At 36.4% G+C, this 24,463-nt stretch overlaps 1 protein-coding gene across 2 annotated transcripts in view; it reads left to right on the top strand.

Annotated features, from left to right (window-relative positions):
• MED13L (mediator complex subunit 13L) overlaps window positions 1–24,463 on the top strand; it is a 260,578-nt gene that overhangs the window by 184,606 nt on the left and 51,509 nt on the right. For both annotated transcript variants that reach the window (XM_045846637.1, XM_045846643.1), the window contains exons 5-7: window positions 19,312–19,457; window positions 21,979–22,170; window positions 22,548–22,736. In XM_045846637.1, coding sequence (XP_045702593.1) covers window positions 19,312–19,457; window positions 21,979–22,170; window positions 22,548–22,736 — 527 coding nt within the window. The remainder of the gene's footprint in view (window positions 1–19,311; window positions 19,458–21,978; window positions 22,171–22,547; window positions 22,737–24,463) is intronic.

Consider the following 24,463-nt stretch of genomic DNA (forward strand, 5'->3'; position numbering starts at 1 on the left):
TGTCCTCCTACATGGCTGTTAAGTAAAGACAGACAGTTTCTTTTTTCTATTTAAAAAATATTTAATTCAAATATACACAGGTGGAAATGAAAAACACTAATTTTCTTTACTATTAAAATTTCCTTATGAATTGAACAGATACATTTTATTATATATTTATTGTTGTTCACTTACAGTTGTTCCCATTTTCCCCTCATTACTCTCCCCTGCCCTACCCACCCCCAACCTTCCCCTTCAGTCCTCCCCCCACTCCCTGTTGTCCTTGTCCGTGGGTCCTTCATACAAGTTCCCTGACTTGACCCTTCCCCTTCTGCCCCCTGTTACCCTCCTCCCCTCCCCTCTGGTCACTGTCAGTTCTTTATTTCTAATTATATTTTTTTGTCTGAAGAACTGTTGGAGTTGTGTTTGAATGTTGAATTTAACATAGAAGATAAAATATAAGATAAGGGCATTAAATATCCAAAATTTCTTTTAAATGGCCATTCCAGCTATTATTTTGGGAGACAGAATTACTTACATGCATTTGGCTTTGGATTTTACGTCACAGTATTAACTATTTCTTTTGTGATTGTTTTTTTTCAAATGAGCCAGTAGAGCTGCATTCTAAGGCTTTTCATGCTGATACTGAGCATGTTTGTGTTTTGTTTTTACAATGACTATTGAAAATTAACCAAATCAACTTTTGAAAATAAGAGAATAATCAAGAACTCTCTCTTCTGTGTGTGTGACTTATAAGCTACTCTGTCATATTTTGATTTAGACATGGTATGTTAATGTTAAAATGTTATAAACCTGTTTTTTTTTAAGCATTAGTCTCTTTTCAGGGTAGGTTTTATACATTGCTTTAGATACAAGATTTGTCAGTTAGAGTCCATACAGCCTACCTAGTAAAGGAAGAGAGAACCCATCACATCAGGGGCTCTTAAGAAGTACCTGAGATCCTGTCCAGAATCTGAGTGCAGCCTCTGCTGTGGGATGATGGGAGGCAGTTGTCCAGAACAGTTCAAATGGAAGCTAAGCCTAAGAGGAGCACTTTGAGGCTGTGGCGAGGAAGGCTTTTGTTGGTTGTCTCAGCCAGGGGGAATCAGTTCTCTCTGGGCCCAGAATTGTGACAGCTACATTAAAAGCAGAGAAGAGAAAAAAAGGAAACATTCCACCAATGTCCAAAAGAACTGTTTCTGGCATTTTTTTATCTGGTTTTGAACACTATCCTAAACTGAATCCAGAAAGAGCATGTAATGTAGCACTTTTTCTGCTGGGATTCACCATCTGAGAGGTACAGTTACTAAAATAGAGAATATGTTTTACCCAAACCCATACAGACTCCTGCCACCCCTTGCATTTAACTGCTGGCATTTATTTGTGTATTTTGTAGTGATCTGTGGGGTCTCTTACCATCATGTCTATATATGGTACTTCAGATTCTCGCTTAGCAAGGGAAAGCTAGACAGGGGAGGATGAATGAGTCCATACACACTTATTCGAACTACCTTGAAATCGACACAAGACACACACATCCTGCTGATTGTAGCTTGTTAGCTGGTGTGATTCATATTCTAGGGACAAGAGGATGATTTTTTGATGATGAGCTTTGGTTCGCTTGCTGAATCTTGATTAGTAGTGTTGTGTTCGACTTGGGTTGAAAAAAAAAAAAAACAGACAAAAAACTTGTGTTCTCTCCAGATGTCTCTTTGATGTAACTATTCTGGGGATTAGAGAGGAATGATACTCAGTATTTTCTACCTGATGATTATTTGTAGGTCATAGTTGTTGACCAAATTCTCAAAGGTTGTCACAGTTTATATGCCCAGAGAAATATTCCTTCATTGTAACAGGTAATGTAGTCAGGCTTTTGAATTTCTGTTTTTAGATGGTGTGTGCTCTTACTAGTTTGAGTTACTGCCTGGCATGACCTTTTAAAAACTCTTCTTGAATTGGGGGTGAAGGGATTAAGCAAAGAAAAAAAAGCTCTTCTTCTCACTAAGTATCACAGAGCTGATCTTAAACTTTTACCATTTGACTTCTCTGTGTTTGTGTGACGTGAACACAGAGCTAACATTGACTGTGTGCTTTCCTCCGTTTCAAATTGTTTGAGCTGGCACAGCTCCTGAGTCAGCACTGCATTTGTTTCAGGCCAAGATACGACTCCAGTTTTTTCAGTGCTGGATCTACATTCAAAGTTGATGGGTGAAATTTTTTTTTAAAGACACTTATTTGTGGACCATTTGAAAAGTGCTGATATTTGCTTTGAAATTTCTGAAGCTAAATCATTCATTTGTAATCCATGGTGTGGCCACCAGAATACAAAGTTGACTTATTCTTGTGGTGAATAAGATCCAGGAATGAAAAGAAGACCTCTTTCTCTTGCTATTGGTCAAAGTAAGAAGTAGCATTTAGTACATTGTTGTCATTCTTAGTCACATTAACTCTTAATGCTTTCTTGACACATTTGTTTAGAGAAAATATTCTTAAAACACGGACATCTGCTTTACATGCAGTGGTAAAAATCTTTAGATGACACATGACTAGTGCATTGAATTAACCCTATTAATTAGGCTTCAGAGTTATTCAAGGAGAAAGACACAGCTTTGTGGCAAAGTGCCAAACACATGCCAGTTTGAATAAAATGCATGCTTTATCTGTTACTTTCCCCCTTTCCTGTAGTTTGAGCATCATCAAGTCATTTTATTCTTGGTGGGGATGGCAAAGGGGAGTCAGACAGTAGTGGGGAGAGGAGTTGTATAGAGTAGTTTTATTCCTGGGTGTGTATTTTATACATCACCAAAGTAAATATGTACGTGCATGGTCACATGCTGTGAAAAGCCAGATAAAGGGTGCACTTTTGGCTCCAGGTTAACCTTCCTTTTTCAATTAAGAAAATGAGGACATATGCTGATTATGCTAGTGTGTCTTAGAGTGTCCCCACTTTCAGTATAAGATTTCTCTGAGAATGCATTTCCTTTGCTATTATCAAGCATGATTAATGTGCCACATAGGGTTAACTGTGCTCTCTCCCCAAAGACATCAAATGGGAGGCAGCATGTTGAAGCTAAATTATTCTATTCGGAGAGGAATCAGTGATTGATTTAAATATAAAAGGATTAATTGGTCCCTGAACCAGACTATTAAACTGTACTGTGATCTTGACTGAAAGTGGAAGAATTACAAGTGCATTGCGTAGAATAAATTAATGCATTTTCATGGCTTTAATTCTTTTTTGCTGTATTGCTTATTGTGGTTTTATGTACTGCACTGTATTGTATGCTTAATTGACGTAGAGGGGATTCCGTGTATAATGATTAAATGGGAGAGAGGAATAGAACCATCCATTGTGCTTGGATGGTAGTTCTTCCAGGGTGGCTGAAAATATCTCCAGACAAGGAATATTTCTAGGAATTCTTATCAACGATGACTCCAGGCACAGAAGTTCAGTGTTACTGAGTAAGAAATGTAAAGGTTTATATTCTGTGTGAACATCGTGAGTACATGAACATCAGCTAACAGTGGGTAAATTCAGCTCTTTGTCATTGAAAGACTGTAATTGAGACTTAGCTCTTGAGGGTAAGATAGTGTAATGACACCATGCTCCGGGACAATTTTCTTCTTTTATAGCTTTCTATTTAAATAATATCAATTTTTCTCATTTCAACTCAGACTGAAACTTCATTCTGACAGGAGGATGCTGCTCTTGAAGGCTACAAGCCTCCTGTCTCCTGTCCAGGGAGAATAAATTTATGTTTATTCACCTCTGTTACTTGCTGCTTTTCTAATTGGGTACTTGTGTTAAGTTCTGCTCTCAAATAGTAATCTTGGTAATAAAGGGAGAGCAGAAAAGTTTTGGCTTACTGGCCTGATTTAAGAATTCATGTATTTGAGGCTTTACTAGCAATACACATTTCAAGTTCCAGAGTGGTGTCTTCAAGGTATGTCTCTTTACTCTGACTGAGTACATCTTTCCCTTATTAGTTGATGTGCTTTGTGTCAGTATTTTAGTTTGAATGGGACATTTTAAAATAGTCACAGCTTATCTGAGAACTGAGCTATAGAATCATTAGAATTTCTGAATCAAAGGCACCATTAAAGGTCATCCTGTCCCTTACCCCTTTCAATAACATTTGAGTTTCCTCCTTACCTTCAGGATAGCAAGTAAGTCACCTTTCACGTAAACCCATTTTTTTCTTTAAACAATCTGGTTAGAGAGTATTTGTTACATTGAATTGGAATCTATTTGTCTGTAGTATGTATCTACATCAGTGGTGCTTGCCTGTTGGGCCTAAGTTCTGTGCACCTGTTGTACACGATTCTGGTGTACCATGAAGTATTGACCAGTATGTTGCTACATTTTGATCAGTGTATACAATTGAGATTTGCCATAATGAGAACAGCATATACTATTCTAACAGTAAGCAAAATAGGTTTCATGGCACGGTGTAATGGAGTGTAGTTTGTGTGTCAAAGATTGTTTACTCTCTTCCCTAAGCTCTCTCATCTCTTGGTTAAATATCTATACTTCCATGTCATTATGTTTGGTGGTTTTAAGTTCTTTCTGTTTTCTCTTTTGAATGTGTTCCAGTTTGCTTAATGTCCTTTTAAGTGTGGTATACAAAGGTAAACTAGACACCCTAAGCATTCTCTGGCTAGCTTAGAGCTGGAGCAGAGTACATTCTTAGTTCCCTTGTTCTTAACCAGTGATTTTTTACATATTCTGCCCATCCTATCTGATGTACAGGGCAAATGCTTATCAGAAACTGACTTCTCACCAGGGCAGTGGTTTTCAGGAGAGATGGGCTTGTTTGATTTGAAAAGCAGTCTCCCTTGCAAATTCTAATTACCATCCACTTCCCAACACTGGTGTTGTGCATATTCTACATCTAGTTTATTGTTGCATCTTATGATTGCCTTAGTTTCTTTTGCCAGTTACATTTAGATGCCTTCCTTCTATTGTCAGTTAAAACCCTCTCCAGTTGTTCTTTGGAAAGTCCTATGCTTAACACAGGCAATGGTTGAATTTTAGGCTAACTCCATCTGCCTTTATTATGCATATATCATAAGTAAATACAGCTCAGTGAGCTTTCCCCAGTAGAGCACATTTATGTAACCTGCACTCAGATCAAGAAATAGAAAGTTACCAGTACCTCAAAAGCCTCTCTCATTCTCCTTTCAAGTCACTTCCTCTCTCCTCCCAAGCATAAGTAATGTTATGAGTTCTAACGGTTTGGTTTGTTTTGCATTTTATATAACTCATACAGTATGTATTCTTTTGTCTCTGTCTTTTCTTGTTTAACATTGTTTGTGGTAGTTTTTCAGGTTGTTGTGTGTAGTTGCAGATCATTTATTCTGATTGCCATATAGCAGCATCCCATTATGTGATCCTACCTCACTTTATTTATCCATTGTATTATTGATGGGAGTTTGGGTAGTTTCCAGTCCTGATAAATGTTTGAAATTAGTAAGTAAGACTTGGCCAGAGTCAAAAGTGGTAGGTCTGAAGTCTCTTGTTCTTGAGTAAATGACCTTATCCAGAGAAAAGCAACCAACACATTTCTCCCCTACATTTATTACCATTATGAAAGAGAAGAATTATTTAAGTGGAAATCTCTGAATTTAATGTAAAATTAAATGTGTGGTTGCCTCATTTAGTGTTCCTTCAGATTGTGATATTAATCAGATTCATAGGTGTGATACTAATTAGAAAAACTGGTTCTATTCCGATGATAATTTGATTTAAATAGTATTTTATAACTTCATTTGTTTTCAGTGTATTTTATTACTAAACTTAGTGAATTCTATTTTTAAAAAAGATAGTTCTGAAAGGAGAAAATAGGAATGTATTTGTTTGCTTTAAATTTATTAAACTCCAAGTAGAAGAGAGAATGGGGGAAGGGGAGCAGTGGGGTGGGTGGAGAGAGGGGGAGATGCACAGATAGGCAGACGCAGGCTCCTGTCACAAAAATTAAGCAAAACCACAGCTTTCTTTTTTTCTCTTTACCTGTTGTTAGGAGAAATATCATTAAAGGACATGCTTCACATACTGGCTTACTGAAAACACAGTAGCATTACCGCCACCCTCCCCTTAAAGGAACCTGAAAATGTCAAAGCAGAGGTTGCACTGTGTCTCTTTTCCTCTGTTTAGAGCCTCTCAAACTCAGACCTGGATGCTCCCATGCATCCCCTTGGCGCTAAGTACTATTGATAAGCAAACTTCTCCCCAGTGACCACACCATCTTACCCTTACCTCTTTTCCTTAATGATGTGTCCGAACTTCCTTCACCGTGTCTGTACTTGCATGATTGTCTGCTCCATCTAAAGTACCTCCTGAGTCCGTGGCCCCTTTGTCTCTCCCACTCCCAGTGTACTCTCAGCCATGCTTTTCTCTCACTTGGGCTGCCAAAATGCCCCTCTAGCTGTTTTCCCTGTTTAACTTCTTTGTAACAAATTGTCCAGAGAGTAACTAAAGCGAACTTTTCAAAATATAAATGAGACTGTTAATTCTTCACTTAAAATCTTGCAGGGTTTTATCAGAGTATATAGAATTGAATGCAAGCCCCATCCCATTGTTGAAATGCTTAAGTGGTCTAAGCCCTGCTCACCTCTTTGACCTCATTTTGTACCTGTCTCCTTCCTGTTTATAAGCTTCAGACACAGTGGCCATTCCGTTCCCCAAGCACATTAAGTTTGTTCTTCTGGCCTGCTTATGTGCCCTCTGTCTAAGCCCTTTCTCTCAGGTCCCAGGGGGGCGAGGGGCTAACTTCTTTCTCCTCCCCTCCCCACCCACCACAGCCTCCCATCTAAGGTGTCCTCTCTTCACCCTGCCTCCCTTCACTGCCCTCTCAAATACATCATCGTGTTTTGTTTTCTTCATAGCTTTTTCCCCTGAAATCATCTTTTAGAAAACTTTTAAACCAAGTGCCCCTGCAGAATGTAAGCTCTGTGAGAATCAGGAATCTGTGGGCCTTTGTTGCTGTGGTACGTTTGGCATTTAGGACAGTGCCTACACGTGTGTTGAATGAATAAGTGAAGTGAAAGTGGCTTAGGCTACTTGATTCTTGATAAAGAAAGCAGCTTCTCTGTCAGAATCCTTAAATTGCTGGACCTTTTGCAAATTCATGCTCTCAAAAATCAAGCATTCGTAATTTTAAGCATTCATATTTTTTTGGTAGTGACCTGATACTGATGGCATGTGATCGTCATCAAATGTCTACATAACTACTATACACATTAGACTGGTTCAAAGAGTAGACACCAACTTTCACACTGCTCTGTCACCTGAAGAACTTTGTTTTCTCTTTATCTCTTTAATGAGATACTAATGCCAGCCTTACATTGAATAAATATTATCCTTCAGACTTATAGTAGCTAATGACTCTCAGTTCCAATAATTCCTTTTTCTTTTATATCCTCTCAGTTGAATCTTACCTTATTAGGAGAAATTGCTTTTAACTAGTAAGGATCAAAGTTAATTCCATTTAGAATTTGTATAACATATTGCAAAACATGTATGTAGCTATCTGGAATTCATAGTTTTAAGTAGACCATAAGAAAAGTGTGGAAGCAGCTTATGTTTATTTTTCTGTGGGTTTCAGCCATCAGATTTACTTTTTTATGTTAGGGATAGGGGAACTGGGATCACAAGCAGTGCTGCTGATTAAAGGCTGCACTGCGTTTGGTTTAAAGTAAAAGAAAACCTAGCTCTTGATGTACGCCTGTGTCAGGGGAAGAGTAGGGAAGACAAATACCTGCTGATGACAGTGTTCTACCAAATAAGTGTCAATTCCAATTTTATTTTCCTTTTGCTGGGAAAACTGTGACCTTCTTTGAGTACTGGTGAGTAAAACATTTTGCAACGGTGCTGAATATAAAAGGCACTGCTCCCTGGTAGACTAATGCCAAATGGTGGAAAGTCTTTCAAGAACTTGCCAAGCCACACTGAGTGTCAGATGCTAAATCTGAAATGGAGTGATATAAAAAAGTAGATTTTTTTCCTGCTTGTTTATTGTAGGTGGTCTTTTAAAAATATGACCAGAACCCTTGCTGTGAATAGGACCATAAAATAATTGTCTGATGTTATATACTCTTTATGTATCAGCTCCCATTAAATATATACTGTAAAATAACACTATAACCCTGAGTCCCTTAAATAGAATTGGGGTATGAGGGAGAAAGCACATCTCAGTATGGATCCGCCTCTCCTTTTCCTGTCTCATCCCATTCTAGAAGTATTTAAGGTAATTTACATATAATAAATATGAGTCACGAAAAATGGTAAGGGTTTGACATTCATTTGTGATGAAAAGTGCAGTAGTGGAGTATGGAGAAATAACACTACAAAAGCAAATGCTACACACCTAGCACCAGAATTGAACAGATCTTTTTTCGCCATTGTTTGACCATGTAGGGGAAGCCCTACGTGCTCTTGTTCACCTGATGAATGGCAGCACATTGGAATTCCCATCTGCTCTACACTTTTTCAGCAGGTCATTTCTCCCACTGTGAACTGGGTGTGGGAATCTAGGCAGATGTCAGAGGTCTGTTCCTGTATTTCTTTCAAGCTGGCAAGGACTCCACCATATATCTGCCACTCAGGCAGAAATGTGCCTGCCTGAAATGTGTCATAGTGGTTGGGTGTTTATGTATGTAAAATAGAAGTAAACGCTCATGATTTGAAGATGGACTGTACAAATATATTTTGTAATCTGGGAAGATAGAGCATTTCACTTTAGCAGTAAGAAGCAGTGGAGAAAGCTAGTTTGTGCTCTCAGGCAGAGAGGCAAAAGGATATATCAAGTCTCAGCTATTTTAGTGTCAGTTGATTATTTTGGCTTCCTTACAATATATAATGCCTCAGTAGTACTTAGTGAGAAAAGTAGTAGAAAATTTTACGTGGTTCTGCATTAACCCCTCCCATTTCTCTACCCTCCACTTTGTTACTATTTACCGAAAAAAGGGTGAAGGTTTTGTTTTTTATACTTAAAAAAAAAAAAAGGAATCCAAGCACGTCTTAAAGTGAGCAATAAAAGGACTTTGCTGGTTATGAGTTACCTAATATAAATGTCTCTTGAATCTGTATTCTGTGCCAGGCACACTCCCATTGGATTTCCAGAGGGCTGTCCAGAGACTGTGACTAAATAATCTGGCCCAGTTTAGTAACTCATCAGAGATTTAATAAGATACTTTCATAAACCTCCTCAAATTTTGTGTATGTTGGCTTCTGATTTTTGAGCACATACGACTCTCTATCTTGGTATCTTAAAAATTATCTTACATAGTTTGTGCTGTCAGGATGGACACCCTCACATTCTGCCAACCTTTGGATCAAGGACATACTGAGTCAAAGCCTCTGCACTGCCTGTTGCTTCTAGTAAGGAAGGTACCCAGGCAGAAACACAAAGTCCTTTAGGCCACTAGGGCACTGTTTTGCATTAATGCAAGATGTGCTCCTGCTGTGTGTTACCACTACAGTGCTAGCAATGGTCCCCTTGTGATCGAGAAGAATTCATGTACCGCCCCAGTGAGGATGGAATGGTAGAAAGGAAACAGTCATAAAGCTTGCTAATTTAATACCTCGTGTGTGTGTGTATAAACCATGTATGTACATATTTATACATGGAGGCAAACTGATCACTGAAGCAATTTTGTAACAATGTAATTGGTAGCTTTTTTTTTTTAGAAGAGTGAATGATGATTCATAGAATGGTGATGCTAATTTAACAGTTCTAAGTACTATCCTTCATTTAAAAAATATATATGCCATGAACTTTTCCCAGACATTTTCATTGCTTTTATAATTGGGTTTAACTTATAATTTAAAGGGAAGGCATATGAAATAGTGAATGAAAGCATCTCGGAGCTCTATAAAATAATTTAATCAACTTTTATTTTTTGAATATTATACTGCCACCCTCTTTTAAAAAGAAGTTGAAAGTGAAAGCCTGTCCAATAAGAGAAAGGTTAATATGCTGGGGAGCAAAGAATCTTGACATAGTCTGTGAATGCTGCCAAAGTAAATGGTATATTTTTAAGGAAAGAAAGTGATAAAGTAACATTAGCAAAATATTCCCAAATGAGGGTCTGTAGAGTGAGGCAGATTACTTCTTGCAAGAGGTTTGGTTTATGACAACTTGGAAATTTTAAGATGAAGTTCTCTAAATGTGTTCTGCATTGTGAATTATCAAAACACCCTTACACCATGAAAAGAACAGGAGTTTATTAATATTCATAATGCATTTTGAAAGCACATTGCATTCTGAAAACTCAATGTAAGAAGTTAAAAAAAACCCCTCTTTTTAAGATTTAGAATATTGTAAGAGAATAAAATGCTTTGGATACTAGTCATTCCTGTGTTGCATTTCTGCAAGTGCTTTCCTAGCTGTACAGGTGCAACCCACAGCAATCCCCCTTGCATTTCCTCAGTAAGCAGTTTTAAAAGTTGCCCTTTTCTCTATCACTGGAAATCGCATACTACCTCCTTCTATTAATAAGTAAACTTCTTCCCACTTAAAAAATATTCTCTGTGCACATCAACTGTCCTTCTTGTGATGGAACTTTCTAAAAAAGAGTAATTCGATCTTTGGTTGTGATCTAAAAACTGTTACTCATTCAGTGACAATATTAAGTTTTATGTGTCAGGAGCTGTGCTAGGTGCTGGGAACACAGAGGGCAGCGAGACAGATATGATTCTTCCTCTCAGGGAGCTCACCTATTGTTGAGAAAACCATCAAAATAAATTATTGCAAATTATGGCAAGCCCTATGAGGAAAAACAGTTGGGTTATGGAAGTATTGGACATACGAATTAATGTAGAGAGAGATGACATTGGAAAGATGGAATATAGTTTTACTTATTAGACCTCTGAGAATATAGAATTTTAGATAATAAGATGAAATATATGGGATATTTTTAAATAATAGGAAAACTACAGAGAACCTCCCTTATTCCCATGGGTTCATGCCATTCCTTACCAACTGATAATTCTTCAAGGTTCTGTAGGGTACAAACCAAAGTAAAGTATTATAATTATATGATTTTTTAAAAAAGATTTAATATTAAAGTACAGAAATTTTGACTGAGGCATCCTACCAGAATTTCTCCATCTGTATTTTTTTATCCCTTTTGAATTCTTTGGGATCTTGCTGTTCATGTCAGTGAATATCATAGTTTTATGTTAGTGTTTTTGTTCCTTTTAAAGTTTTTAGGCAGTTTGCTTAGGAAACTATAAAATACTCAAGGGCTGATTCTGGTCTTGTTTATTTCCATATCCCTAAATCTAGCACAGTGTCTGGCATAATATAGATAGATGTGCCTAATAAATATTCATTGATTAAGTGGGTTCTGATACTGCTGGTGCCAAACAGGAGGTAAGTGCTCTTGATAGCAGAGCAGTTGGCCTCTTTGGAAAGCCCTTAAAGTTTTGGCATGGCAAAAGAAGCAGTGGTGCACAAATTACTTGTCAAAACCTCTAATTTATACTCAGAAATAAATGCTCTCTTTTAAAAATTTACAAATACTCAAACTAAGCAGTTCTAACATAACCAGTTGTACTTACTGTAATCAGTAATAAATCTTGACACTAGTAGGTTAAGTTTCTTCCTTTGTTCTTTTTCAAAATTGCATTGGCTATTCTTGACCCTTTGTTCTTCTATATACATTTTAGAATCAGCTTGTCAAAAAACTTACTGGGATATTGGTTGGAATTAGATTAAATGTGTAGATCAGTTTGGGGAGAATTGTGATCTTCATCCTTACATCCAGAAATGTTATACATCTTTTAAAAGATTTTGTATCTTTTATATTCTTCAAGCCTAACATGTCTTTTATTTATTTATTTTCTAGATATTCATTGTTGTTGCTAATGGTGTATTTTTTTTTTCACTGTATTTTCTAAATGGCTTGTAGGAACACAGCTGCTGTTCACCACGTGTCCACTAACTTTACTGTCTTGTTCTCTCGTATTACTTCTATTAGTCTGTCTTGTCTACACAGAAAATCTAAGAGAATTACACCATCTGAAAATAATGAGTGTTACCTCTTCCTTTCCAGTTTCTATGCCTCTTTTCCCTTTTTTTGGTGTATTGCATTGACCTGAACGTGTAGGACAGTGTTGAATATAAGGACAGATATCCTTGTCTTGCTTTTTTTTTTTTTTTTAAAGGGAATTCTTTTAAAGTTTTAACACTAAGATCATTGCTTTATCTAAGTTAGATAGTTTCTTTCAACTCCCAGGTTGCTGAGAGTTTATTTTAAAAATAATAATTACTGGATTTTAAAATTTTAATGTATGCTTTTTCACTTAATATTGAGATGGATTCTTTGATTCCCTCCCCTTCATCTCAATATATTGTTTTACATAATAAATTTGCTGACGTTAATGCATTCTTGGATTCCAGCATAAATCACACTTGGTTGTATTGGAGATCTCTGGATCACTTCTGATTTGTTTACTTTACTTAATTTAGTACTTTGGCATTTGTGTTCACAAGTGAAATTTTTAGGTGATTACTTTCTTTTTCTGGTAAATAACTACACCTAGTTTTGCTGTTCAAGGTATACAAGCCCAATGGAAAGGGTTGGGAGGCTCTTCCTTGTTTATCATTTGCCGAAACAATTTGAATAAAGATTGTTTTTTGAAAGTTGATAAAACCTTTTAGGCTGGTGGGTGAGTGGATTTCTTAGTTATTTTTAAAATATTCTAATTCTGTAGAAAGTTATTCATTCCATGTGTCTCATTCATTGGCATAAAGTTACTACTTACAGCATTTTTATCATTAAAACATCCCTACTTTATCTGTGGTTACTTCCTCCTTTTGGTTCCCAGGATTGTTTATTTAAGCCGCCTCCCTCCTTGAACAGCTGTCTGCCCTGCATCCCTTCCTCAAATCAGTCAGCTCAGTGGTTTGTCTTAGTCTGTTCAAAGAACAAATATTGATTTTGTGAATTTTTTCCAATTGCTTGTCTTTTTTTCTATTTTATTATTTTATGTGTCTGCCATTATTTTAATCTTTCTGACTTCATTCACTTTACTTTTGTTTTATACCCCCAACTTCTTGATTTGAATACTTACCTCACTTATTTTAAGATTTTCTTTTAGGCAACAAGGGTATAAATTACTCTCTAAATACCTTTTTTCTCAGATTTTGACATGTGTTATGTTGTCGTTCAATTTTAAAATATTTTGTGATTTCCATTGTGATTTCTTCTGTAACCCATGATTTATTTAGGGAGTATATGTTTAAGTTTTCAAACAAACAGATTTGCCTTTTTTGTAAACGGTTGATTTTTAACTAAATTGCACTGTGGTTAGAGAGTTTGTAATCTGTGCGATATCAATTCTTTGATATTAAGGCTGGTCTTGCGTCCTAGTACCCAGTCCATTCTTGCACATCTCCCACGTGTTCTTGAAAGAGAATACATGGTTTGTTTCCGCAAAGCCAACGTGTATACTCAAGTTTATGTATTTTTATAATTCAATTTTTGTATTCTTAATCATCTTTATTAATTGCAGATTTGTGAGTTTTGTCTTGTAATTCTACCAAATTTTAAAGTACATTTCTAAGTCATATTGCATGCTGTATGGCTGTATCCATACATGTTCAAGATTATTTAAATTTCTTGTTGAATTTCTCTATTATAATGGGATGATAAATCTAATTTTAAAAAATACTTTATTGTTATTTCTATACCAGATTTATTTTTATTCAGATTTGCCATGTATATCATTTCTACCTTTTATTTTCATTCTTTTGGTGTGATTTTACTTTGTGTGTCTTGGTAAGCATTATATAGATGGATTACTTAATTTTTTCAGCCACTCTGCCGATCTTTGTCCTTTTGATAGGCAGATCATGAATGACATATCTTCCCAAATTCATCTTCATTTTCACAGTGATACAGCCATGTTGCCTCTTTTTAAAAATTTCCTTTAAAATGGTGAACTCTCTCTAACTCAGCACCTTTGCACATAAAATTTTCACTTCTTAGAATGGTCTTCACCACTTTCCTGTTTCTTTAAGATTTAAGTCTCAGTCTAAATGTTCCCCCCTTTTTTCAGAGAAGCTTGTCTCTGACCCATCTTTTTCATTGAGTTTACTTTTTTGTTTTGTACCCCAGCTTCTTGATTTGAATACTTCTTTTATAACACAAAGCTTATTTATAGATAATTTTGTGATATTAATATATTATACTAATGATTTTACTTACATATTGATATTTGATAGTAGTACAGGGAGGAAGATGGGGTAACAGCCTCGAAGGGGTGAACATGGTCAACAGAAGGTATTTCAGGGTTGGGAACCTGGGGCAGGTGAAGAGATGGAAACAGAGAGAGAATGAATATGGTTGGGAGTACTTTTACTGAGAAAGGAAAATATGTAGTCCTTTAGGACTCTGGAGAAGGGTGAGATAAGTATAACTACAGACATGTTTAAGGTGAAAAGAGGTTAAATAAAGAAACCCGAATCAGGCTTGATTTACTAAGTAAAACATGGAGAATAAATGGAGTTGAGAAGGCTTGGAATTCTTGTCAAGTGGAGTGCCCTAAGAGAATAGGGGTGAGACTCCAGTTTGAGTTTGAGTGAAATTACAGTGTTTTTCATTCTGGTATTCATTTGATAGTACCTTCTGCTCTATTCCAGTAGGGTGTTAGTAGAGATGATGCAGGGACTGGTTTAAGTAACATGTGTGATTGTGTTGGTTAGTGAATGTATTTTCTAGGGGTGAGTGTGGCATTGATCTGAGGTCAAACATCATGAATGCATTATGAACACTATGTTAAGAGGGGGTACCTGAATTCCTTCCTGTTCCAGCTGTGTTCTAAACTGCTTCTGTAATGTTGGACATAAACCTGCCTTCCCCTTGAAAGTGGTTGAGCTTTATCATCTCTAAATCCCTTTTCAGTTGTCAAATGATGGATTGTATGAAATAAATGAAGTTGAGTGATTAAAGTTTCAGGTAAAAGTGGGTAATGGGTGGGAAGAAGCAAAAACAGGTAAGGAGCATGTAATAGCTTTTACCTCCTAACTTTCTAATAACACTGTCTAATAATACATCTGTAATTGTATTTGTAGAGCCCTTTGTTTTTAATATTTATTCACAAATGTGATCTCATTTTACTTATATAAAAATGTAAGGTGGTAGGGATAAAAATTAATACCCTCATTTATAGCAAGCTAGCTAGAGGAAAGAACATTAAATTTTCAGTCTAGTTCCAGTTGTGCCTCTAAAATGGCATTGGCAAACCAGAGTTTTAGCCCTTATTTCTCATCTGTTGGGTGGGGTTGGGGGTAGCTTTTATATTAGACTGCCTGAATTTTACTTTTACTTACGCAGATTTGTAGATCAGAGAAATATGATTGTTGTTCTATATCTGTATTTCATCAAGACATTTGACATCATCTTTGTGCTTATCCTTTGTAGACAAGAGATAGTAAATGGGTGAATTTGTAACTTGGGAATTATCTGATAAGATGACATAAGATTCTGTTCTCTGTGTAGTCTTTTTTCACCATTTTTATCAGTGATGTGGATAAAGATATTGATGGCTTGCTGATCAAATAGCTAGTATGTTGGATAATAGAATCAGAATCAAAGATGATCTCAGCAGGCTTCACCTCAGAGCCATATATGACAAGGTAAAACACCACGGATTCTTGTAGTGCATTCCTCTAGTTGGGCCAGCAAGCACAAGGGTAGGAGGCAAGGGCTTCCTTCAGATCTTGCCTCCATTGCTCTCTGTGTGACCTATGGCCCCGCATTCAATACGTATAAAAGACTATTGTCAATTCTCTTTTTCTCCACCAGTCATGATGTTTTATTCCCCAAACACAACCAAGATCATTAGGTTTTTAAAGAATATCCTTTCAGAGAAATTTTCTGCCAGGGTAAGCAAATTGTGTTTGCGTATAAATCCCCTTTCCCATTTTTATACAAATGGAAGAATATTACTCACACTGTTTTATACCTTGTTTTCTCATATTTATGAGTTCACGTTGGAGTTTTTCCCCATGCCAGAAAATATCAGTATGATCATTTTCTCTTACATGTTTGCACAGTATTACTTTGTAGGGATCTATCGTAGTGTAGTTAACCAGTCCTTTACTGATGGCCATGTTGGCTGTTTCTAAACTATTACAAGCAATGACTGTATGGTCGTTTTTTTCTGTGGAATAAAGTTTTAGGAATGGTATTGCCAGGCCAAAGGGGAATTCTACTTTCTAGTCTCGGTACTGTCATCCTTGCCCTCTTTCTTCATGTAGCTTTAGAAAAGGCAGACTTTTCTAGCTGGGCGGGGCTTAGGCGCCATTAGACCCAGTGCGGTCCAAGTGCGGTCCTTGAATTAGAAGCGGCGGCAGTGTGTCACTTGGGCGCTTGGCACAAACGCACATCTGTGGGGCCCGCACCAGCCCTCCTCAATGAGACTCCTGGGGGCCCGGCAATTCGTGCCGACAGCTGATTTTACATATGAGGAAACTATATTCGGAAAGGTAAAGTAAGTTACCAAAAATTATGTAATTATTGGTGGCCTCTGTTACATTTCCTCTATGACTTGCTGTTTCTCTTATGATGTTTTAATTTTAAAAGACATTTTGTTTTTCAAGTTATCAGTTTAAAAATTAAGTCATTGATTCAGTTCCTACCTTTGTCATTTGTGCTTCTCCTCTGTGTCTTTTGGGAAATTCAAATGAATACTATTTTGAAGTTTTCATCGTGATTCTTTAGGTTCAGCTGACTTTTTAAAAGCAAGCCTTAAGTTGGCTCCGTGTTCTTTTTCACATACAAGTCTCTTTGTTGTCTGAAAAGGTGACCTCTGATTTCTTTTTCAGACTCCTTTTCCTTTTCCATCATGTCACATCATTCCTCCCTTTCAAATTTCCAAACTATTGGGTTCGCCAAAAAGTTTGTTTAGTTTTTTTCGTAAGATGGTTCTGGTAGTGCTTAGTTGTCTTCAACTTCATTTAAAACAATTTTGTTAGATTGTATGGCAACAGCTGTCATATCAGTGTGCATTTTAAAAAAACTTATCAAAATTGGTGAGTTTTTATGCAGCCATTTTAATATTGAAGATGGAAGAAAATATGCAACATTTTTGGCATATCATGCTTTATTATTTCAAGACAGGTAAAAATGTGACTGTAACACACAAAAAAGATTTGTGCAGTATATGGAGAAGGTGCTGTGACTGATCGAATGTGTCAAAAATGGCTTGTGCAGTTTCTTGCTACTATTGACATTTTGGCCAAGTAATTCTTTGCTGTGGGGCTGTCATACGCACTGGAACATGTTTAGCAGCAGCCCTGGCCTCTACCCACTGGAGGCCAACAGCGGGAGATAGCCGACATACTCAAAATATCCAAATTAATAAAGTTAATGGCAAAAATGAAAAATGTGTCTTTTATTTTACACAAAAAACTAAATGTATTTTTTGGGCAACCCAGTGTATTCTGTTCTTGGCTACTCTACTCCTTGCCTCCTGCTGTCTCTCTCACCTTTGCTCTGTACTACTAAAGCCCTATTTTTGCTGGTTCTTGTCTTCTTGAAGCATTTGGATCTTCCAGATTGAACAAATCAGTATACCTTTGCCTTCCTGTAGCATTTTGTTTTTCTTTTCTACTTCTGTATTTGCCTGGCTTTATTTTATTGATGTGGGTTCATCTCCATCTTATGTTAGCTTACTTCACGGCAAGGGCCATGTTTTGTTCAGCATCACTTCAGGCTCCTCGCACCATCCGTGGCGCTTACTAGTTGAAGGATAAATATTGACTGCGTTTTTGTTTTTGTTTTTTTCACGAACAGTTTAGAATCAGTGGAAAAGAGAACATACTCTGTGCTTCCCTCTCAGTATCTCTAACCAGTTGTTTTATAAATATGCTATTGACTACAGGGTATAGTAGACACAAATAGGGATAAATCAGTTCAAATCCCCTCCCTGAAATTTATAGATGGGAAATTTACCAGCTCATTATCAGTAAACTTACATTTTGATCCCTGTTATGTGCCAGTCATGATGTTTATTGAAGATGTTTCCGCTGTCATTTTCATAAATAAAAAAAAGGACATTGCTTTATTATTATCGATACTGTTTTATACCCATAGCATAGTTTTCTCATTTTGAATTTGAAACTCAGAAAGTATGGTATCAAGGGGATGATGAAATTTTTAAGCATTTTAAATAAGTTTTAGTTACTGTCTTAAGTTTACTGCGTTGTGTTAAATACCCATATGCCAAGGCTGGGTGTTACCTATTGATGAAAATTCATGTTCTAGTAAAACACAGTTTTCTCAGGTTATCTTAACATACTTGTCAAGGAAGAATATATATGCTTCACTATGTGATAGAGTGGACATTTGTCATTTTCATTTCAATTTTTCCTTACAGTCTTAAGATTTTTTTACTTTAACAAAACTTAATGTTTTGAGTAGCACTCAAAATATACTTTATACTATTTTAAATAACTTTTGAAAAGAAGCAAATTTTGGGGATGATTTTTTAAATCGTGGTTGCCTGGCCTACAGTGATTTGGTCCATCAGCCACATGTTCTGATGAGCTGTCTGGAGAAGCGGAGATGTTATGGCTGGCTTAGGGCCAAAGTTAACAACTTTGATATAATATGCCTCTGTAGTAATTTTGAAATAATTTTTTCCAAAACACATAATTTTTGTCAATTTTTGGCTAATTGTGTGGAAACCTAGGATGTGTTGAATGCTTTCATAAAATTTTGTGATCAGAAGTCAATTGCAAAAATAAATGTGATAGATTACCAGCTCATTTAGACACTTGTATTACCTTAGTAGTTGTACATTGGGAATTTATGTACAGTAGTGTCTTTAATTGCTATTTTAAAATCAACAGTTTTAACCTCACTGTAAGGTTTGTAGGCTTATAAGTTTGATGTTATTGTTATGTCATACCAAACTTAAGCAAAACTATTTTGTTATTCTCCCTAGAATCAATTAAAAGCCAGTACAGATACTAGTACATGAGAAGGTAGAAAAATGTCCCTCTTTTTCTATACTTGGGAGTTTATAAGTCAGCACAGGAGACTTTATGCAAATGAAGCAGGAAGCATTCTGCACAGTAGCTTTCAAAATCTCACAATGCTATACAACTAATTTTTCAGGTTTATCTGACACCTTTAGTTTGCCAACAAGTTATTGTTATATTGTCCACAATCAACTGGAAATTTATGCTGTTAATATCATTAGTGGCCAGCTTTGCTGGATGGTTGATAAAGTAAGCTATATCCCGTCTGTAGTTCCTGTGCCTAGCATCTGTTTTTTATCAAAATGTAGAGTTGAGTTTCTCATTGTTTCTTTTTTAGTGAGCATTTGTCCTGTGCTTTCACATTCTTTCTCCATGGGGAAAGTAATGTATGCACAAGTGTGGAGATTGCCCAACACCAGCCAATTTATTTGATCAATGAAGAACATATACACATGGCTCAGTCTTCACCTGCACCATTTCAAGGTAAGTAAATGGGGATGCTTCTGCTCTCCATCCCTCCCCCATTTAGTGGGCAGCCACCTTGCCCAGTAAAATTTTACAGAATGAAATGCTCTCTTAAATGGGCATTTTAAGCTTAAGTATAAGAGTTGATTTCTGAAGAAGAAAGGAAAGACCAACATTTCACAAATAATAATAGCTTGCTAAGGTTTGGGGGGTTTTTTTGTTGTTGTTGTTTTGGCTGAAAGTTTCTTGTATTTGCAATATTGTCTCATGTGAAGTTGTACTGAAAAACAACTGTAGGGAATTTCCTTCAGGACAAAGGAAGATCAATGAGTATGTGAAAAATATAATTCAGTGAGTAATTGACAAATACTATAAATTAAAGATTTCTGTTGTTTTGTTCATTCTGTGGTTTTGAGAATGTAATAACTTGCAAATAATTACTATTAGACTTAGTATTTGAAATTTCAACCAAAATGGTATTTTTAGATTTGTGTACTATGTAGTTTCTTCAATGATGTTAATAACTTATTTTCTTTCATAGACTACATCGGTTGTAGGCATTCTGTTGTGATTTAATATACAATCATATTTTTATTAATTCTCAGCTTATCACCTAAGTATCACCAAAATAACTCCCTGTTCCTTGTCTCTAATCATGCATTTTTTTATTTTGTCTTTAGAATTCAGAATTTTCTATGAGTAACTTTTTAAATGTTTTAATATTAGATTGAACCATATGGAAATATCTTTTTTGGTTCAGTCTAATTTATCATTACTAGCAATGTCTGATTAAAATAGTCTTAGTATAGCACACAGTGTAATTTTAAAAACACTGATATTTTAACAGCCATGACTGAAGTATTTTTATTGATGTAACAGCCTGTCATGAATGTTTATCCTCCATATTATTTATGATTGCCTTTTGGTTTTGTACAGATGATTCTGATTTAATTTGATGAAAGCATCTGTTTCTTGCCCTGAAGATAATTAAGCTTTTTTTAAAAGGAAAAAAAGAAGAACATTGAATGCTCATTTAACTGTGTCCTAATTATTACCTAGCTTCCCACCCCCACAACACATTTTAAGCTGTATTCTTTATTATCCTGTAATTTGAGGTGTTTTAGGTATGAACTGCTATGAAGAAAACTAATTCTCCAACCGTGCACTTGAGAGTTGTACAGTATGTGCATATTTGGAATTGCCAAAATTATTTAAGTACTGTGTTTCCTTGACTGTGAAGGTGCTGAGGACCATCTGACTTTATCACTCAAAATAAAAACATTCATTTATGATAACAAAGGGAAATACTAGTCTAAAGGGAAGGTAATTAACCTAAGTTGGTAAAGATACTTTTAGGAATACCAGGTCCCTGTGGACCACTTATTTTAAATCTTACTGGTTTGCTACTAATGCTTCAAATCATAGAAGACTTTCGTGGAACATTATCCTGCTTATTTCCCATAACTAGTGTGGAGGAGGTACATTCTTAGGGCAGGTGCTGGCCTATAGATAACTGTAGTGAACATAACGATATTGATGTGGGAATTTCCTAGCAGCGTTAACACAGGAAAATTGCCCTTGATTAAATGTGTTCACTGGAGTCAGTAATTGTATCCCATTTGAATCAGTGAGGAACAGCAGAAAGGCACTGAGAAATGTGTGATGTCTGCAGCATCTCTGTCTTGATGTGATATATCATCCAGCTGTTAAAAAAAAATGAAGCCATCAAAAAAAAGAACATACTATTTGATAACTATATTGAGACTTTTTTAAAATTAGGAGTAAGAAAAAGTGACTTTTATCCCCAGAAAAGTGTTATTTGGGTGATTGAAATTCCCCGAGGCTAAGAACTGGCTGGGCTATCTATACACAGCACTATGTTAATTACATTTTTGTGTCTAGCTCAGTGAAAATGACATCAAGGTCAAATACTGAAAGAAAAAGGATTTCACATTCTTTACTTCAGTGAAATACATTTCTTAGGAGTCATTATATCAACAGGCCTCTAAAACTGTCATAACTAAAGTTATAACTAAGTACTATATTTTAGAGTTGGTAAATTAGACCTTTTTTGTTAAAAGTTTTGTGTATACATTATTTTTTAATTACAACAGATTTTAGGAAGTGTCAGGAACACTTTAATAGTGTTAAAGTTCTTGGCAGGTTTTGGGGTTGTATACATTGGATGCTTTTCTGTTAAGGAAGATTTACTGTTTACATTGTATAAGCTATTAGCAAACATATGGGCATAAGCTTTAGTATATGGACAGCTTATATATTGTGTGTTGATATAGCTGTCTGATATCATTAGATTTCCCCCATTTGATTTCCTTCAAAACTTGATGTGAGTTGAGAGGCATATAAGTAAGTAGTAAAATAAGAAACTTCTAAAACTCACACTTCGAAAGGAATTAGGAAATAAAGAGCAATATACATTAAGTGATGCTATGCTTTAACCTAAAATTACCACGTAAGTAGCATTACACTTCAGCAGGAATTATTGCTCCAATCTGTAACATGTTTTTCCTCTCTGCCCTAGTACTGGTAAGTCCTTATGGATTAAACGGCACGCTAACAGGCCAAGCATACAAGATGTCAGACCCAGCCACCCGTAAGTTGATCGAGGAATGGCAGTATTTCTACCCAATGGTGCTGAAAAAGAAAGAAGAATTGAAAGAAGAGGAGTTGGGATATGATGATGATTTCCCTGTGGCAGTCGAAGTAATTGTTGGTAAGAGAAAATATTTTGCCTGAAGAACTTTATTCTCTTCTTCATCTTCCTTAATTTAAAAAGATAATCACTCAGATTCATCAAAAATAATCTCCATAATTTTCCCATTTTTTAATTCTCTTGACACAGTGGTCTATGCTGCGTAGTTATCTTGCCTGAAGCACCAATGGTCCCTGTATTCCAAATGCTATTATCATAATGTTGGAGCACATGGTTAAACAGCTATTAACTTATGGAAGAGTGAATCTTTTTGCAGTACCTAATGAGTGTCTCGTCTTCGCCAGAGAGCCTTTGACTCTGACCACTGGAATAGTGAAGTTGGCAGTCTAGTGTGAAGTTTTTCTCAGGCCTGATTTTTCCTTGCTCTTTCCTTATAGGTGGTGTGCGGATGGTTTATCCTTCAGCTTTTGTTTTGATCTCTCAGAATGACATCCCAGTTCCTCAGAGTGTTGCCAGTGCCGGAGGCCATATTGCGGTTGGGCAGCAGGGACTTGGTAGTGTAAAGGACCCAAGTAACTGTGGGATGCCTCTTACCCCTCCCACCTCTCCAGAACAGGCCATCATAGGTGAGTACAGTCTGGGAATGTCCTGGATGCGAGAGATCCCAAAAGATCATGTAATTCCCTTGCCATGGAACATGAGGAATTCCTGGTGGAAGAAATCTAGGTAGAGTAACATTGGCATTTCACAAAATAGAAAAAGAAAAAATACTTATTTTTTAATTTTATTTATTTATTTTTAGAGAGAGGGAAGAGAGAGAGAGAGCAACATCAGTGTGTGGTTGCCTGTCATGCACCCCCGACCCGGGACCTGGCCAGCAGCCCAGGCATGTGCCCTGACTGGGAATCGAACTTGCAACCCTTTGGGGTTCACAGTCTGGCCCTCAGTCTACTAAGCCACACCAGCCAGGGTGGAAAAGGAAAAATTTAAACAAACAGAATTTATGTGCATCACAATTTTAGTTTTTACTCCAATTAAACAATTTAGTGTTTTTTTTAATATTTTATTTATTTTTAAAGCGGGAAGGGCAGGAGATAGATAGAGAGAGAGAGAGAGAGAGAGAGAGAGAGAAACATCAATGTGTGGTTGCTGGGGGTTATGGCCTGCAACCCAGGAATGTACCCTGGCTGGGAATCAAACCTGAGACACTTTGGTTCCCAGCCTGCGCTCAATCCACTGAGCTACGCCAGCCAGGGCTTAGTTGTTTTTCTTAAAGTTCTACACACACATCTGCCCCTTGATACACATATATATGTGTGCATGTGTGCGCAGGAGACAAGATGTAGACTGCTTTTTTATTTTAAACCAATAGAAAAACCCTGAATCATAAAGTGGCTGAAATCTTTCTCAGTTGACCATTGCCAGACAGGGACGTGTCTTGGATACTTCTTTTTCTATTATAAAGTTAGGCTAGCATTCAGGAACTCTGAATAAATGCTTTGCCCTACCTCTCTACATTAATGATAAATGTTGTCAAAATATGAAATTTTGACAGTTTTTCTTCATGGAAAAGTTAAGAAATCATTTAAATTAGGATTTTTCCTTCTTTGTTGAATAGTATATTTCATATATTAAATTTTGTGGTAGTTGACTTTAATTGGAAATCTAGACACTGAGGAAAAGCTACTCATCATACTTGAGTTGAAATGAGATTATTTATAAGCATTTAATGGGGGACTATGTTGGCAGGACCATCTGTGTAAATAAAGTCTTGGCTGCTGAACTTTGAAAACATTCTCAAGTATGATACATGCTAACTTGGTAGTTTTCACGAGCATTTGTTAACCATATTTTAGCTTCTAGCATGGTGCTTGGCACATAGCGGTCATTCTGTTAAACAGTATGTTGGGGAAAATGGAGACTGTGATTGAACACACCTAATTTTAAAAACTTGTGTACAGCTATTACTAGGTGAGTGACCTAATTTAATTCTCACATTTGTTCCGAACCTCACTTCCCTCCTCTGCTATACACCACATACACTACACGGTTGTGATGTGTGTTAGGTATTATACCTGACAGTGCCGTGTAAACGGTTATGCAGTATACAAATGGTTGGGTACAAACTTAAAGCAGTGCTCAAAACTCCAGTTTCAGCACATGCTGTGCTGTCTATAAGGAATTACTCAGATACTACGTGGGAGATACAGGAATGGACAATACATGGCTTCTGTTTTTAAGAGCCAAGGAGTTTCTAAGGTGGTGAAAATAATACACATCCACCCCTTAACATGGTAGTGCAGAGAACTTGGATGATTCCTTGTGAAAGGATTTGCTCAACCAGTTTTTATTA

This window comes from Phyllostomus hastatus, unplaced genomic scaffold, assembly GCF_019186645.2.
Source record: "Phyllostomus hastatus isolate PE091 unplaced genomic scaffold, TTU_PhHast_1.1 phas_contig_1162, whole genome shotgun sequence".
NCBI classification, from domain to species: domain Eukaryota; kingdom Metazoa; phylum Chordata; class Mammalia; order Chiroptera; family Phyllostomidae; genus Phyllostomus; species Phyllostomus hastatus.